The 17,825-nt window shown below is 38.0% G+C and overlaps 1 protein-coding gene across 2 annotated transcripts in view; it reads right to left on the bottom strand.

Moving 5' to 3' along the window:
* VPS13D (vacuolar protein sorting 13 homolog D) overlaps nt 1-17,825 on the bottom strand; it is a 265,784-nt gene that overhangs the window by 43,894 nt on the left and 204,065 nt on the right. For both annotated transcript variants that reach the window (XM_063436103.1, XM_063436104.1), the window contains 2 exons: nt 13,447-13,579; nt 12,297-12,492 (listed from right to left, as the gene is read on the bottom strand). In XM_063436103.1, the coding sequence (XP_063292173.1) occupies nt 12,297-12,492; nt 13,447-13,579 (329 nt within the window). The remainder of the gene's footprint in view (nt 1-12,296; nt 12,493-13,446; nt 13,580-17,825) is intronic.

Raw genomic sequence — 17,825 nt, 5'->3', positions numbered from 1 at the left:
TTTTTTTTTTTTAAAGCCTTTTCAAGATCAGCAAATGTGGGTGATTTAAACTTTGAACTCAATGATCTTTCATTCTTTCTAATTAGCTATGTAACTAAGTGTAAAAGGTAGTAAGTTCATCTCACCACACAGTGAATCACAGCTGTATATGAGCCGTTGGCTAGTCCCCATATTCATTGTGTGTTTGTTTTAGTGGGAGTGAGAATGTGAAGAAGTATGCATATTTAATTAAAAAAAAAAGACTTATGTAAACAAAGTTCTTTGCAGGAAAACCACTACTGTAAAAACTAAACCAATGGCCTTCTTTTACACATTAAACACAGAGTTAGTTGTGGTGAACTGAGAATGGACCAGTAAATTAAAGCAAAAGTAAGCGCTGGTAAAACTGGACAATTCATCTATTGTGCCTTAAATGTTGCAATAATGCTGTCAATGTACCATAAATTACTAATAACTAAATGGACCCTCTAAGCAGTATAACCACTACAGTCTGCTATAGTGATGATGGTGCCCAAAGTTTCCCTGTGCTGTACCATGATTGGACACTTTCCACTAACTTCAGATGTTATGGACTACATCTCCTCTGATGTTTTGCCAGAATTATGGCTGTAAGAGCATTATGGGAGATGCAGTCCTCAACATCTGGAGTGCAGAAAGTGGTCTACCTCTGCCATAGGCATCTGAAGACCTTTTAGTCTTCTTGATATCACTAAAGTGGGTGTTCTCATTCTGCTTTGGCTGACACTATTGGTCAATGCATAAGGTGATATCCTCAACTGACACTCTCCCCTTATTCATTGGTTGAGTGTGTCAATGGCCGGCCTCAGCCGTATAAAGGAACACTATAACCACTTAACTGTCCGACTCCTTACAACGGGAAAATGACGAGGTACTCCCGGCAACATCATCACTATGGAACGCTATAGGCGCTGTGGTGCCCTTTTCGTATGGCTGTTTCTGGAATTATTCAACCATTTAACTAGCAAACTCTATTAGCACCAGAGCGGTGAATAAGGAAAGAAATGTAACATATATAAAATAATTTCAGTTATTTATGTAATTTAATGTATTAATTATGTTGCTCTCCTTGTTGTTAACAGCTCTGCATGACTGATTCATAAGTCTGGCTTTAAAAGGCAATGGTTTTGATTGCAAGCAACCACAATCACCTGCTCTATTTAGTCTACGTATTAGAATTGCTGTTGGAAATCACATTCCCTTATTGTATTTTTGTACAGCCTGTTTGATTGATAGCCTGTGTGCAATCTATGATTGCTGGTGTATTGTTTTGCCTCCTCCTTGCACAATCTTGTCATGTCTTTAGAGTTACACTGTTCCTTGCTGTCTGCTACTAAAACACAAACTTTTCTGCACCCTATGCTCATGGAATGCATTGAGCTACAAAGTGCCCCAAGAAAGGTTTTGAATTAGTGCTTAAAGAAAATAGGGTGTCTGTTGTGAATTCAGATTCCCTGTGCTACTTTAGAACAGGAATGTCCAATCTGTCCATTGCCTCTTTTTGGGGCTACATTCCCCATAATTCTATGTTGCTAAATATATTTATTATGTGCTGCGCAAAGTCTAACTACATATTGAACTAGACAAATGTGGAAAAACACATCCAATTAAAAAGTAGAGTCATGGCAATCCAACACAGGTGGTGTAAAGGTTGATTCCATTTCTGAACATAAAGTACAAGGTGAGTATACAATTGGGTGTCCAGAAAAGAAGTAATAAAATGGTGTTAACAAGAAAAGTAGATTTCACCTGGATGATACATGACAAGAAAAAGCTCAAAAAGGTGGAAAGGATAAACTGACTACCTAGTAACTGTCATTTGGGATGACGGTAAGGAGAACCATCTGTAATGTAAAGGACATTGGGGCAATCGCCATGGAAACCAGCAGAGACTTGGAAAACACATACAATGACCCCCACAATGCAAAATAAAAAAAAGGTTTCCCTGAATGCACCCTTCTAGCTTAATCAGCCTTATAGACAGTCATTGGCAACAGGCTGTGCATGATATTAGGTGGCAATCACTGTTTGAGTGAGCAGCAAATTATATCATGACAGTTTGTCACTATATGATTCATCAAGAGATTGGGATTGGGATCAAACAGTCCAGAGTGCTCACAGAACATTATTTTTTGGCAATCTCCATATTCACACATAGGCTTTGACTTAATATTGTTGGATAAGCTTTCCACATGATTTAATATTTTTCGATACACTTTTAAAAGGACTTATTTGAGAGGTTCGCTGCCACTGGGCTCTGGAGCAGTGGAAACGTGCTCTGTGGAGTGACAAATCACACTTCACTGTTTGGCAGTCTGATAGATGAGTTTGGGTTTGGCAGATACCAGAAGAACATTACCTGCCTGACTGCATTGTGCCAACTGTAACTGTAACCGGTGGAGGAGGGATCATGGTAAGGGGCTGTTTCTCAGGGGTGGGGCTGTGCTAGGCCCCTTACTTCCAGGGGAGGGAAATCTTAAAGCTTCAGCATACATATATTTTGTAAAAGTTTGGGGAAGGCCCTTTTCTATTAGAACATGGCTGTGGTTGGAATGAGCTTTGTGTGGAAGAACTTGATTGGCCCACACAACCATATCGAACACCTTTGGGATGAACTGGTACAGAAATTGCGAGCCAGGCCTTAATTATCAGGGCCTGACCTCACAAATGCTTTACTGGATAAATGGGCAAAATATCCCACAGAAACACTCCAAAATCTTGTGGAATGATTTCCCAGAAGAGTGGAAGCTGTTGTAGCTGCAAAGAGTGGACCAACTACATATTAATGTCTACGTATTAAAAATGTGATGCCATAAAAGTCCCTGCTGGTGTAATGGTCAGGTGTCCCAATACTTTTGTCCGTATAGTGTAGCTTTCATATGCCTTAAATTGTTGCTGTGGTGAGCAACACAACAGAATCATATAAATAATAAAAAAAAAAAAAAAAAAAAAAAAAAAAAAGTAAGCTATTGGGGGAACAAAAACCAGTGTAAATAAAGAGAGAGATGAATGGGTTATTGTTTTATTGTTATAGCAATGTAATTATGCAGTATATTATTTTCTAAAAGTCACTTTCAAAGATGTTTCCTGCATATTCTCCATGTGCTTCACCGTGTGCTTTGCCAAGATTAAGTTCTCGGCCAATGCTGTACTTGAGGCAAGACAACCTCTCAATGGAAAACCCTAAGGTCACGGCTAAGCATTTTATACTGTCCTGTATGACACAGTCTTTATGAACAAAGCCAAATTTTTAAATGGTTTCACACAAAGCAGAAATTAAAGGGTCTATATATCTGAAGACACAGGTTATGCAAATTCAGAATGTTGAAAATATCTATAATATATGTGTATTTTGACAGTTGTGTTTTCAATAAGATCATTTTTTAATAACGTGCTTCATTGATTTGATATATTTCAAGACTTTTGGACAAGACTCTATATATTTTGGCAACATGTATCTACAATGAGGAACTAATCAAAGGCTAGCAATATAAGTTTCAACTTAAAGGGAAGCTATTGTGGTTTTATTTTACAGCTGTATCCTGCCATGTGAAATGTAATTTTATTTACCCCCATTATAAGATCATATAAACCTTAAATTTGCACTGGAAATTTCAGTGCGGTAATATTTCCATAGTTCCACAAATAAAACAAACAAAAAAGACATGTAAAACTATTTATATCCAACAGTAATTATCTTAAATCAAACAGTTATACTGTAAAATAAAATATGGGGAGAGCAAATTAAAACAACTATGGAAAGGGGGGTGTGGGGGTGCAAACTGAGCTAGATTTTCTTTCTTTAGTTTTTTTTAAAGGAAAATTTCTATGACCTAGCTTAGAGTGTGTTTTCTAACAAATAACATTAAATAACATTAGAGAAAGATACTCTAAGAACAACAAATGCCAGACATTTAAACTATGAACAACAGTTTATGGATAAACAAGGTAAGGGAACGGGAATTAAAATATATATGAAAAAATAATATTTCACAGACATGCTATCAACTCTAATTCAAACTGGGTCAAAATTGTTGTAGGTGCGTGGCTAGAGGTGAGGCATTATTAATAAATTTAGGTAGCAAAAACATAGGGACATATGTGTAAATATTTCTGTGATATACTGACATGCATTGGACATTACTGTGAGTTACATTGTTGTGGAACTTGGTGATACATTTTTATACTGTATATTACTTTTGCTGTTAATGTTTGTTATTCCCTCATATACACATGTGGCTAACCTAATATTTGACATATGACACTGGGATGCAACACTCCAATCACCATACCCACTACAAATTGCCAGGTGTATAGTTTGATAACTTGCCAAGCGTCATTTTGCTGCATATGCTCTTCTCTTTTCAGAGGATTTCCATCAAGGATGGCCAACACAATACACATATTGACTGAGAACACTCAGTTGACACACTCATCCAATGAGTGTTGCCCTGAGCTAACCGGATTCTTCTGTAGTAGAATCTCGGAACCAGAGAATGCGGTCATGGATGCCTAACGGAACCCAAGTTGACAAACTATACTGAAATGGCACTGGGGTACTCCTGGTACTCTAACCACTACATCTATTTGTGTGAATAGTTGTATTCATGCTTGTTCATTTATGCAGCATGGACTGGAATGACCTAGTATGGGAAAAGGTGGTAAGGGAAACCATACAACCATGTATTGAAATACTTGTGTCACCATTTCCTCTTGAGGGAGAAGGTAACGAAAATAGGGGTTTTTAAATATGGCACACAAAAATAATTTGTTGATTTGTGCCTGATGTATATCAAGTGCCTTTTGTACCACAGGTTCCTGGCATTACCCTTTAGAAATATACAGATTTGGCATAACAAATTTTTAATGTGGTCAAATCCAGAGAAAGCGTTGCCAAACCAATTTGCCATATCCTGAAATAGGATCGTAACATCTAAAGTGGTCCATGAAGGCAATAAACCTTCATAAACATAGCCTGTCTCTCAGTAAAAAATGACTTAAGGGGTTCAACAGACAGAAAAAAAAGCTGTCATTAAACAATAAACAAAAAAAATCCAACCTTTTGAACCTTTATTAGAGGCCACGTATATATCTATGTATTTTGTAGCTTTTTTTTATAGCCACAGTAAACGTAATGCCAGTCACATATACACTATAAATATAGCTTTGAATGCTTATTTCAATGGCATTCTTGTGAAAGGGAAACTAAAGACCTTTTGTTGCTTTGAATAAAATGGGTTTAATGCAAAATTGACTTGATTAAAGTTTTCTTTTTTAATTAAACAAGAAAACTATTTGAGAAGATGGTATCTCAATGGATAAGTAGCAAGCTGGATGACTACTAAAAAAAAAAAGTATTAAAAGGACAAATACAGGACGCACTAAAAAGTACAAAAAAGTATATTTTATATCCAACAAATCAAATGTAAAATGATATTTCCTTCGCAACACCCCTTGTTGAAAGCAAATCCACAGGACTCTACTGCCACTGCATTGCATTTGCAGTGAGTAAGGAGTGGCTGAGTTTTCTCAACTAATACTGTTTCAACCGTTGTTCCCTATGGGAGCATTGAGCATAGCTAAGAAACCTATACATCCCAGCACCTAGCTTTCTACTGAAAGCTGGACACATCATGGCTGCAAGTACTTCATTAATGAAATGCTTGAATGAAAATACGAACGTAATTGACCACAGTCCTCAACTTAATTGATGGTTTCTCATGAATAAAAGTACTGGCAGAAGAGCATGGGTCAGCCTGCGGTTAACGATTTTAGAGTTTGAGTTGAGTTCTCCCAGTACAATCTCATACTGCACATTCATGAGTGTAGAGTATTTTCAGAAACATACTACCAATGTTGTATATGCATTCCCATACAGAACATGGCCTAGGCCAGCCTCTATTGTAAAGGACCATAAGATCCATGAAAAGCATTAAGTGAGACCTGCATTGATTGTTAGTCACTCCAGGACTACATTTTACGGTGAGCCTCCCCATGAGGTTGTACAACGCCGGAGTCAGATTTTACCACTGCGGCATCCATGCAGGAGGTCTGACTTCATTAACTGCCATAGAAGTGATCAATTTTGTGCTAGGTTGTTTGCCAAGACTCCCACACTGCGGGCTTCACTCACTTCCATTAGCCTGGGAGGAACACTGAGTTTGTGCTTCTCGGGAAGTCAGGGATTCATCCCATTGTTTTTGTGAGTGTTTTACAACTTCGCTATTTGTCATTTTTTAAACATAGAAACATAGAATGTGACGGCAGAAAAGAACCATTCGGCCCATCTAGTCTGCCCAATTTTCTAAATACGCTCATTAGTCCCTGGCCTTATCTTATAGTTAGGATAGCCTTATGCCTATTCCACGCATGCTTAAACTCCCTCACCGTGTTAACCTCTACCACTTCAGCGTGGAGGCTATTCCATGCATCCACTACCCTCTCAGTAAAGTAATACTTCCTGATATTATTTTTAAACCTTTGCCCCTCTAATTTAAGACTATGTCCTCTCTTGTGGTGGTAGTTTTTCTTCTTTTAAATATGGTCTCCTCCTTTACTGTGTTGATTCCCTTTATGTATTTAAATGTTTCTATCATATCCCCCCCGGTCTCGTCTTTCCTCCAAGCTATACATGTTAAGATCCTTTAACCTTTCCTGGTAAGTTTTATCCTGTAATCCATGAACCAGTTTAGTAGCCCTTCTCTGAACTCTCTCTAAGGTATCAATATCCTTCTGAAGATACGGTCTCCAGTACTGCGTACAATACTCCAAGTGAGGTCTCACCAGTGTTCTGTACAATGGCATGAGCACTTCCCTCTTTCTACTGCTAATACCTCTCCCTATACAACCGAGCATTCTGCTAGCATTTCCTGCTGCTCTATTACATTGTCTGCCTACCTTTAAGTCATCAGAAATAATCACCCCTAAATCCCTTTCCTCAGATGTTGAGGTTAGGACTCTATCAAATATTCTGTGCTCTGCCCTTGGGTTTTTACGTCCAAGATGCATTATCTTGCACTTATCCACATTAAATGTCAGTTGCCACAACTCTGACCATTTTTCTAGTTTACCTAAATCATTAGCCATTTGGCGTATCCCTCCTGGAACATCCACCCTGTTACATATCTTAGTATCATCAGCAAAAAGACATACCTTACCATCAAGACCTTCTGCAATATCACTAATAATAATATTAAAGAGAATGGGTCCAAGTACAGATCCCTGAGGTACCCCACTGGTGACAAGCCCAAGCTTCGAATATACTCCATTGACTACAATACTCTGTTGCCTGTCACTCAGCCACTGCCTCACCCATTCAACAATATTGGAATCCAAACTTAAAGATTGCAGTTTATTGATAAGTCTTCTATGTGCCAAAACAGTGTCAAAAGTCTTCTATGTGCCAAACCGTGTCAAAAGCCTTACTGAAATCAAGGTAAGCAATGCCTACTGCACCACCCTGATCTATTATTTTAGTTACCCGATCAAAAAATCAATAAGATTAGTTTGGCATTATCTCCCTTGCTTGCTTTGAGGCAGCTATTGATTTAGAGACTATTTTGGCTTCCTTTGCATTTGATCTGTTTACACTTTGTATTTTCAGCAAACTGGGACCGTATATATGTGGTCTTAGTCTCTTGCCATTTGGGGTTACTGACTAAATAGTGCATTTGCAGTGCACCATAAAACTTAGCAGTAGCATGTTCTCTTGGCTCCTGTTTATATTACAGGTTTGCCACCTACTACCAGTACTACAGAGTGGACTCTGCTGTGTTGAGAGACTGTTGCCATATTTTGTCTTTTTAGTATATTTTCATTGTATATTTTTGATTATTATGTATCTTTGCACTGGTTTATTCTGAGATGTTCTACAATACCTTGAGTATTGGTTTGCTTTTCATTGGCAAGTTTTATTGTTTATAGCAGTTTAATACATATTTTTAATCAAACTATATTTTACTTATCCTAACTGAGCTCATTCTGTTCATGGTCTTTTCACTTGGTATTTTCTTCACCTTGTATATGTATATTTTTATAGCATCCAAATGTATTGTCTACTTCTAAAACCAATTAAGGGCAAGTTGTAACCCCTAAAATGAATGCAGGACATAAATGGAGAACACAAGGCTAACTATCCATCACAATCTCAATGCCACAACAGAAAGTAAACTACATGGTAAATTAGTTATGTTGTGCATTCCTTATTTAAATATTCAAAGTATCAAAAATAAAGATTAACACTTTTATATTACACGTAGATTGTTCTAATAATGATAATTTAAAAAACGTTCTATTTCCAGACCATTTTTCCATTGTAAATGTTTGTACTTTGTTTGACTCGACACTGGAATTTCGAAAGTGGTTTAGTCTTTCCGCTGAGCTGTGTTTGTGACTTGAAATGCTATTTATGTTAAAAAAAATAAAAAAAAAATAAAAAAAATCTTGTGTGACATTTTGTAGGCCCTGTGGGTACCTTATAAATCAATCTGCAAAATATAAAAAAAATAAAAATAAAAAAAGCCTGGCAACTACCTTTTCTCAAAATATAAAAACATTGTGGCCTAACAAATAGAAACCAGAGCCAGCAGAAAGTCATTTAGAAAAGGAATAGAATTTGATTCCAAACCACACATAGCTAAAGAATGAATAAATACCCCAGAGGGTTATGGGGCTCCATTGCCAAAAGAAATTGAAACACTTTGTTGTCCTCTATTTCCCACTTGCCTACAGAATTCTTTTTTTTTTTACCTAATGCATGTGTGTGGTAAATAATTATATAGATTATCAGTCATGAGTGAAACCACAGTCTATGAAATGTCTTTTATATTTCATATATATATATATATATATATATATATATATATATATATATATATATATATATATATATATATATATATATATATGTATATTTATGTAGATGCATAGAAAACCTATCCATCATAGTTGGGAACTTGCCCAGTTCTAATCTCCTGGAGATTTCCCCCTTCTTACGAACAGGGGAAGAAAGGAAGTGGGCCCAGACAATGAAGAGGATAACCCAATTGGAAAATAGATGAATTAGCCATGAAAAAAAACAAAAAACAAAACAGTCCCACTTGTACCTTTTCCTTTCCAAAAAAACAAAAACAAAAAATAACCCATAAAACAAAACAAAGAAAATACAATAAGCCTCTCTGACATGGAGTCTCCAAGTATGACCGTGCCAGACATTTTAGCACCTTCATGATGTTGGAGGCCAATTTTATTAGAACATTTTTCAAAGAGATGTGAAAGAAAAAAAAATTCCTCCCTCTCATTTCTCCAGCTGTAATGTGGCTATTATAGGCCAAGTTTATAATGCTCTCTACTCTGTTCATGTGGCTTCAGGAATTAATAGAAACTGCTCTAAAGTACTCTCATTGAAGTAAATGGTAATGGTTAAACTGGAACATATCCCATCATTATTATTATTATTATTTATAGAGAAAGCATTTGTCATTCATGTGTGCACAGTGCTTCTCCTGCCATTTTCAATAAATATCTCAGCCCCTTCTTTGTTTAAGTAAACATTATGGGAGGAGAGCCATAACCGGGAAATTAGCTACAGGAACATCTTCTCAAGCAGGGATATTCCTATTTTGCTTTAGTCATTTATATCTGTTCATTACCGTATATACTCGAGTATAAGCCGACCCGAATATAAGCCGAGGCCCCTAATTTTATCCCAAAAAACTGGGAAAACGTATTGACTCGAGTATAAGACTAGGGTGGGAAATGCAGCAGCTACTGGTAAATTTCTAAAGAAAATTAGATCCTAAAAAAAATATATTAATTGAATATTTATTTACAGTGTGTGTATAATGAATGCAGTGTGTGCGTATGTGTGTGTGTATGAGTGCAGCGTGTGCGTATGTGTGTGTGTATGAGTGCAGCGTGTGTGTATGAGTGCAGCGTGTGTGTGCATGAATGCAGTGTGTGTGTGTATGAATGCAGTGTGTGAATGCAGTGTGTGCAGGGCCGGTGCAAGGATATTTGCCGCCGTAGGCAAAAAAAATTTTGCCGCCCCCTCCCCCCCCATATGTCCTGACTTCCCCTCCTCCTCCCTCAGTGGTCCTTACCTCCCCACCCCCGTGTTCCTTCACCCCCCCCCCAGTGGTCCTGACTCACCCCTCCCCTAGTGGTCCTTACCCTCCCCTCCCCTAGTGGTCCTTACTTCCCCCTCCCCTCCCATAGTGGTCCTTATCCCACCCCCTCCCTCTCATAGTGGTCCTTATCCCCCTTCTCCCTCCCATAGTGGTCCTTATCCCCCTTCTCCCTCCCATAGTGGTCCTTATCCCCCTTCTCCCTCCCATAGTGTTCCTTATCCCCCCCCATCCCTCCCATAGTGGTCCATATACCCCCCCCCCCCTCCCTCCCATAGTGGTCCTTATACCCCCCCTCCCTCCCATAGTGGTCCTTATCCCACCCCCTCCCTCCCATAGTGGTCCTTATCCCCCCCCCTCCCTCCCATAGTGGTCCTTATCCCCCCCCTCCCTCCCATAGTGGTCCTTATCCCCCCCCTCCCTCCCATAGTGGTCCTTATACCCCTTTTTTTTTTTATTATTAATTTTTTTTTATTCTTATTATTTTTTTATTCTTATTTCTTATTTTATTTATATTTTTTTTTTCGTCCCCCCTCCCTGCTTGATATATGGCAGGGAGGGGGGCTCTCCTTCCCTGGTGGTCCAGTGGCAGTTCAGTGGGGGAGAGGGGTGCTGGCAGAGCTGTACTTACCTTTCCTGCAGCTCCTGTCAGCTCTCTCCTCCTCCGCGCGGTCTGTGCAGCTCCCTCTGTCAGCTCACAGTGTAAATCTCGCGAGAGCCGCGGCTCTCGCGAGACTTACACTGGGAGCTGACCGAGGTGCTGAACGGACGGCGCGGAGGAGGAGAGAGCTGACAGGAGCTGCAGGAAAGGTAAGTACAGCTCTGCCAGCACCCCTCTCCCCCCGGTCTGTATTATGGCAATGCAAATTGCCATAATACAGACTATGACTCGAGTATAAGCCGAGTTGGGGTTTTTCAGCCCAAAAAATGGGCTGAAAAACTCGGCTTATACTCGAGTATATACGGTAAATGCTTTATTTATGTTCCTTTAGTCTAAACATGTAATAATAGATTAAAGGAGCACTATAGTGCCAGGAAGACAAACTCATTTTCCTGGCACTATAGGGATATTAGGTCCCCCCCCTCTCTCAGGGCCTCCCTTCCGCTGGGCTAAAGGGGTTAAAACCCCTTCAGCCACTTACCTTAATCGCGCACCGGGCTCCCTTGGCGCTAGTGACTTCTCCTCCACCTGCCGACGTCAGCTCCGAATGCACATGCGCGGCCAGAGCCGCACGCACATTCAAACCGCCCATAGGAAAGCATTACTCAATGCTTTCCTATGGACGTCCAGCATGTCCTCAATGCGATTTTCTGGATTAACCCTCAATGTAAACAAAGCAGTTTCTATGAATTGAGCTGAAATGGTCTGGGTGCCTATAGTGGTCCTTTAACAGGGTATTCGCTTAATTCACTTAACACTGTATTTTGTCCAAATGGATATTGGTAAATGACTTAATTCCAACTGGAATGGCAATTTTCATATAACTATAATTAATTCTGGTCAGAATTCTGGTCAGCGTGTCAAATTTGCACCAAACGGATGGATGCATTTGGTGTCTGGTTAAAAATCAGTGCTTTTTGCATCTAAACCCTACACAAAGTATAAGTTACATAGCTAAAAACCCTGTTTATGGCTTAATTAATGGTGGCTGTCCAGTTTTTGCTAGCCAGCCGCCACAATATAAAAAAAGTGTACAATTAATAATAAAAAAAAAAGACAATATTTTTCATGACATCGATATTAATTTAAGGTAAGATTTAAAGTCTCCCTTATGCTCCCAACTTCCAATCCCGCAAGAGGCTATTAGTCAATATAAATAATGCATTACGAACAGAAAGGAGACGTTTATTACCCCTCCTTTATACTAATCTTAGGGTCATATTGACCTCTATAGGTTTATTTTACTTTTTTTTATTTTACCATTTAATGTGTTGGCTGGCCAACTGCCACATGTATATCCCTTGCACAGCAAATATTGAGAATCTGGGTCTGGACTGCGCCAATGGACACAGTTCTGTTCAGCTGAAAGCTGTACATTGTTAAATAGTGTGAGCAAAGTTTGGATTTTGTGTTGGCTGTTTCGGAGTTTATTGAAATACCCTGTAATTTTAAAATGAGAAAAAAAAAAAATGAAATGAGATAGTCCTACTAACCTGTGTCCACTAAGGGTTGCAGTATCTCTCACCGCTTGGGCAGTTTCTGATGCAAAATCCAAAGCTCCAGCAACAGGCTTGGTCACTGTGCCAACCAAACCTTTCCCTAAGCCAGAAATAAATCCACTCACGCCTCCTTCGTTTTTCACACCTTCTACTGTGGAGGTTATCACACTGGTCAGACCACCAATGATACCTGTGGGAGAAATAAAACAAACACAAAAGCATGGTTTCATTATGGACAACATATAGAGCACATGATGTTCAAAATGGAGAAATAATATATGTTGCTGGAAAGGATGGTGAATATGTCCTAAGTGTATCTGATCAAGGCTGACAGCATGCTGACCTAAAGAACTACTAAGTTACCCTGTGACAGATCCCTTTTACAAAAGCAGTTTATAAATAATTAAAATGTAATTATAGCTTGTGGTTAACATACATTTTTAACTTTTTACCAGGGTAGTTTAAAAATAAATAAATATATATGAAAAACAGTTGTAACGCTATAAAATGGAGACTGTAGGCACTACAAGCACTTCATCTCACCAAAATGTTTATAGTGCCTAAAGTCCCTTGGTGTGGTCCAACACTCTATTTTCGAGCAGTTTAACACTGAATCTGAGTCCCTGGCTTCCCATAACCAAACCAGTTCATACTTGAATGGGTGCTGTGATAGGCTAAAAGTGGTCAGATGGCACACTAAGCCAATCACAGGTGTCCATTGCTGCTCAGGCTAATGAACACTAATTGGAGGATGGTGCCATGGAACTTAAGACACTGTACCCACTTCAATGAGGTGGAGCACCAATGCCTACAGTGTCCCTTTAAAGATGTATGATAAAACATTCATCACTGACAAAATAACCTACTCTACAAAAATGATACTTTCATTATTTACAGTAATATCCATATACAGTTAATTATCTACAAAATTAAAAGACCAAAAAGATAAGTAGGATTTGTAGAACTATATTAAAACTTTTTTGCAGCTCCCAAACTGGAGTCATGCTCCAGGAAAACCAGAAATCAGCTTTAGGTTACGACTGCAAATGGGTTTCATTGTTAGCACATAATGTTATGTTTTTATGCATAATGCACTGAAGAGACATTTGTGTTTGCAGCTTAATAAAAACGCTACATATCGTACCATGAGCAAGTCCATGGATTCCAGCAACTAGATGCTCCCCACTGGTTGCTGCGTGGTATCGGATATATTCCCGTTCGGTCTGGTGCCGGATGTCCATAGTCTTTCCCAATCCATCAGAAAGAGTTCCAGCAAACTAGTAAAAAAATTATGCGGAAAAAATGAAAGCTCTATATGAAACAATGACATGTACATATTAAATTACAGAAAAAATAAATAAAAATAAAATATATACAAAACTAAAATGCATTTGATGTATTTTCCTTTGCAACATTTTTATGATTGCATTATTTTTATTTTTTTTACATTTGTGAAGTCCTATTTATGGTTTGATTAAAGGGACAATTACAGGGATGAAGGTCCCCTCGTTAGGTTTGGCCTGTATGATCCACAGTTGAAAGCTCATTGCCAAGTTTAGAGGAAAACCATGTGAAGCTTTGTCCACTGCTTAAATCACAAGATCTCATATTTAAAGTGACATATCCTTTTTGTTCCAGCTCTCTGCCCTATTTATGAGAGGTTTTATTTGTGATAATTATGGAAATGGACGATTAGGGACTGAGTTCTGGGTCCTTACTGTAGATCAAAAAAGTATTGCCTGCAAAGCGGCAGTGCTGAAAGAAATCCTTGTTTTGACCAGTAACAGTTACAGTGAATATAGGCAGTCCTCTGTCAATTATATATAAAACTGAGTTACAGTTGGTATAGCAATGCAATATATAAAGTAGTTTCACTGTTTTTTTTAAAGATCTGTCCACATACTTAGAATATAGAGAAAATGTAAAACACAAAGTTGAGTAAAATATAAGGGACCATGAGTAGTGAGCAAGCTGAATAAGTTTAGAGTTGTGTTTACCAAGGGACTTAAAAAGTCAGAGATCACATGGTTTTGAATTTCAGAGCTATGGGACATCTTAACAAAAGTCCTCTACATGCCATATGTGGTCAGCATTGGCTCATAAGTCGAGTGTGTGGGCTCAGTAAGAAATTAATTTAGTAATAAATGAAAATCTATGTTAGAAGACGCGTATGTAAAGGGCTTAATAAGTCAGGATAAATTGCACCTAAATTTTATTCCTGATAAGATGGGAAATTCTGTTAAGTTAAAACACAGCAGTACATGCAGCCTATCACATGGGTAATAATATTTACCCTGTAGGCCAGGTCCCCAATATATTACAATTCAAGTCTATTTTCTGTTAATTAGTGATACCATAAGGTCATACAACTGTATGTTCTCTTAGCCCACTCATGATTAAAAGTCAAGTTTTAAATTGAATCATCTTCATTAGCTGTTCTCTCCTCTCACTATCATCTATAATCACAATGGCTGAGATTTATGGGCAGAGCATATTTTTTTTTTCTTCTTTAAAGCAACGCACAAGTTGTTGTTTGCCCATACAGTAAAATTCACACTATGACCTCTATTTTACCTTTCTAAAAACTTACAGGAATGCTATTAAGAAACAAGGTTATCACTTTGTACACATATTTGGGAAGCTATAAAGCAAATAGTCTGTTCACATAAGTTATAGGTTCATGATAACACGAGACAATTAATCTGTCCTCCCGCCCTTTTTGTGGATATATTTATATCCTTGTACTTCTATTGATTCCGCTTACTGGAGTCAATATGCTTTCATTCATGATATGCAACACAAATTACGAGTACCTGTAATGGTTAATAAACATGAATTTAAATAAATAAAGGTGACATTTTATAAATACACTCTTTAAAAGCAACTTAGAAATAGCAACTACATTCACCTGTCCCAATTATTGGCATAGTCAGCTATGCCTGCCATTGTACTATGTTTGTATCCTACGATTTGAGTAACAGGAGAGAGCAGGAGAAACCCTTCTCAAGATAGTTCTATTGCTACTGTGACGCAACTACATCTTAAGTGCTGTAGATGCTGTGATTATTTTCATGGTGAGTGGTCCATGAAATAAAGGAGAGGAGTGACAAATAATACTCTATTCCAATGTAGTTACAATGAAGCAAAAGTGTTAGCGTCACGGCTGAAGTGCACCCTGCTTTGGAGTTCCAACTCAGACATGGAGGAGGCTGTTAATATCTACGAAGTAATGTGGTATAACATTTGTGCAACAAATCCAATTAAACATATTTACAAGGGTTTTTAAGTACCAGATTATGATGAATTCATGGTTTGTCATAAGGCCTTGTTACATCCCCCAGCCATCAATCAGACAACTGGTCCTGTTATTTTCTGGATGTTTAGCCCAGTGGAACCAAACACAAGTGGCAGGCAATGGCTCGGAGCACCTGCCTTGCAAAGCCTTCTCATTGAGCTGCATCGGGAAACCATGGGACAAATTTAGAAACCCCCCCCCCCCAAAAAAAAACAAGGAATGTTGAAAGTTATTAACTTCAAACAAACTCTGTTTGACCTCAGTTAATGCTGCTAAAGGTGCAAGCAAACAATTAGCCTATAATATGATCTTTTTTAATCAAAGTAATAATTGGCTGTAAAAGGATTAGAAAAGGGGCACTGAGGCAAGCTGATCTCTTTCTGGAACAAAGTGTGTACACAGGTGTGATTAGTAAAGGTTTGGGTAAGCAGGCACCCTGGAGTCTACTGTAGGATTTCATCCACTATCATTCACCACTTTGCCTCCTCTTGTATTTGAGGAAAAGCCGAACATCTGCTAGCTTAGTCCAAATCCTATTTAATGGCTAGATAAGGATTGCGTTTTCTTTGTAAACTCTAGTTTTCAAAATCCATATCATCTGGGTTAAAAGTTCACCTTCCCAAAGAAATCCAACTACCAGCTTAATGTAAAGAAAATGGTTGTGTGCAATAAATTATTTATTTTGAAAGCCATCATATACATGGAAGCTTTGAATTCAGAGCATGCTGTGAAAGGAGTACCGCAAGACAAGTATGCCAAGTTTAAATTATTATCTTTTTTATAAATCATTTTTTTTTTATTTCATTTACTTTTTTTTTTATATGTACAGTAAATTGTGAGAGGTGAGGATAACTACAAAATATACACCAAAATTCTGTTTTCTGAAGAAAAAAAAAATCCCAACTCTATTTTCCTATAGAGAGTTATTTTGTAATTCCCTTGCCCATTCATAATATAATGAATATATATATATATATATATATATATATATTTATTCAGATGCTTAAAGTAAATAAAAAATATAGTACATCTTGCTGACATCAGTGATTTCAAAGGATCTTCCACAGAAATCCTTCTGTATTCTTGCGCAAGTGATTTAAACTCTTTTGTACATGTCTTTGCAACAAGTTATGGAGAGAAGATGGTAGAAATTACGAAGACAGCCTCAATGCCAAATTACGAGAAAACGACATTTAATTGTCGCATTATAAAGGGAGGTCTAGTGCCAGGGAAAAATCTTTGTATTTTTGGCACTGTAGAATAACTTTTTTTTTTTTTAATTTATTGGTGCATAAAAAAAAAATCAATACATGGTGTGACATTCTGTAGTACCCCTTTAACCCAAACCTGTGAAGTGTGTAGTAGGTCTTACAACACTCAGAGATTACTTTAGAGTGGTCTGTTTTCACTACGACATGGGATGCAAAATTAGACATGATGATTCCCTTTGTTCACCTTTTGCTTTGGATGAATGCAAATAAGAGAGAATTTGAAATGTAGCTTTTTGTTTACCAAGTGTAAACCAAATTGCTAATAACCAATAACCTGATAAAAGCAATCTGAGCCAAAACGTTGGGTGATTTCTCTGCCTTCTTTTGACTAAAAAAAAGGTAATTACATTGTACATCAGTTTGTTTTTGTATTTTGATTTGAGGATGTATCAATTTTGGTTTGAATATTTTTTATTGTTGTCACAATATAAATACATGTATCAAACTGATTTGTAAAGCAACAAAGCAAGAGATTGCCCACGCAGGGGCTTAAGTATCGGTTTAGAACAGTAGAAACATTTGGTTGCCTGCGCAGAGGACTGTTTAACGTAACATTTTTGTATGCATTTCTTTGCCCTGTGTCATAAACTCTCATGTGTTAAAGCTGGTCATCTGATTCCTAACATAATACATAGGAAACGTAGTGTTTGAGAGGCGGGTCAGTGCCTGCGTAAAGGTCTAGTGGAATTTGCCCGAACGAAGTTATAGGTTGTGGCCTGCGCAGAGGTCCTCCGAACCTGTCTAATGGTGTGTGGCTGTCCACATAATAGCATATTCGGGTGTATACCCTCTAGGTGCTGGCAGGCCGTTAAGGAGTATGCTGGTACACTAGGGCAAATATGCTATGTATCAGCACTTACAAACAGAACTATGTATAGGCTTCAGCATTAACATTTGTTTTACATCATAAACGTCATGGGTGTAGTCTACGACTTGTGTCTGGCTGGTGCCTTACGG

Source organism: Pelobates fuscus, chromosome 11 (genome assembly GCF_036172605.1).
Source record: "Pelobates fuscus isolate aPelFus1 chromosome 11, aPelFus1.pri, whole genome shotgun sequence".
Lineage (NCBI taxonomy): Eukaryota > Metazoa > Chordata > Amphibia > Anura > Pelobatidae > Pelobates > Pelobates fuscus.
This window is presented reverse-complemented; position numbering and strand designations above follow the sequence as displayed.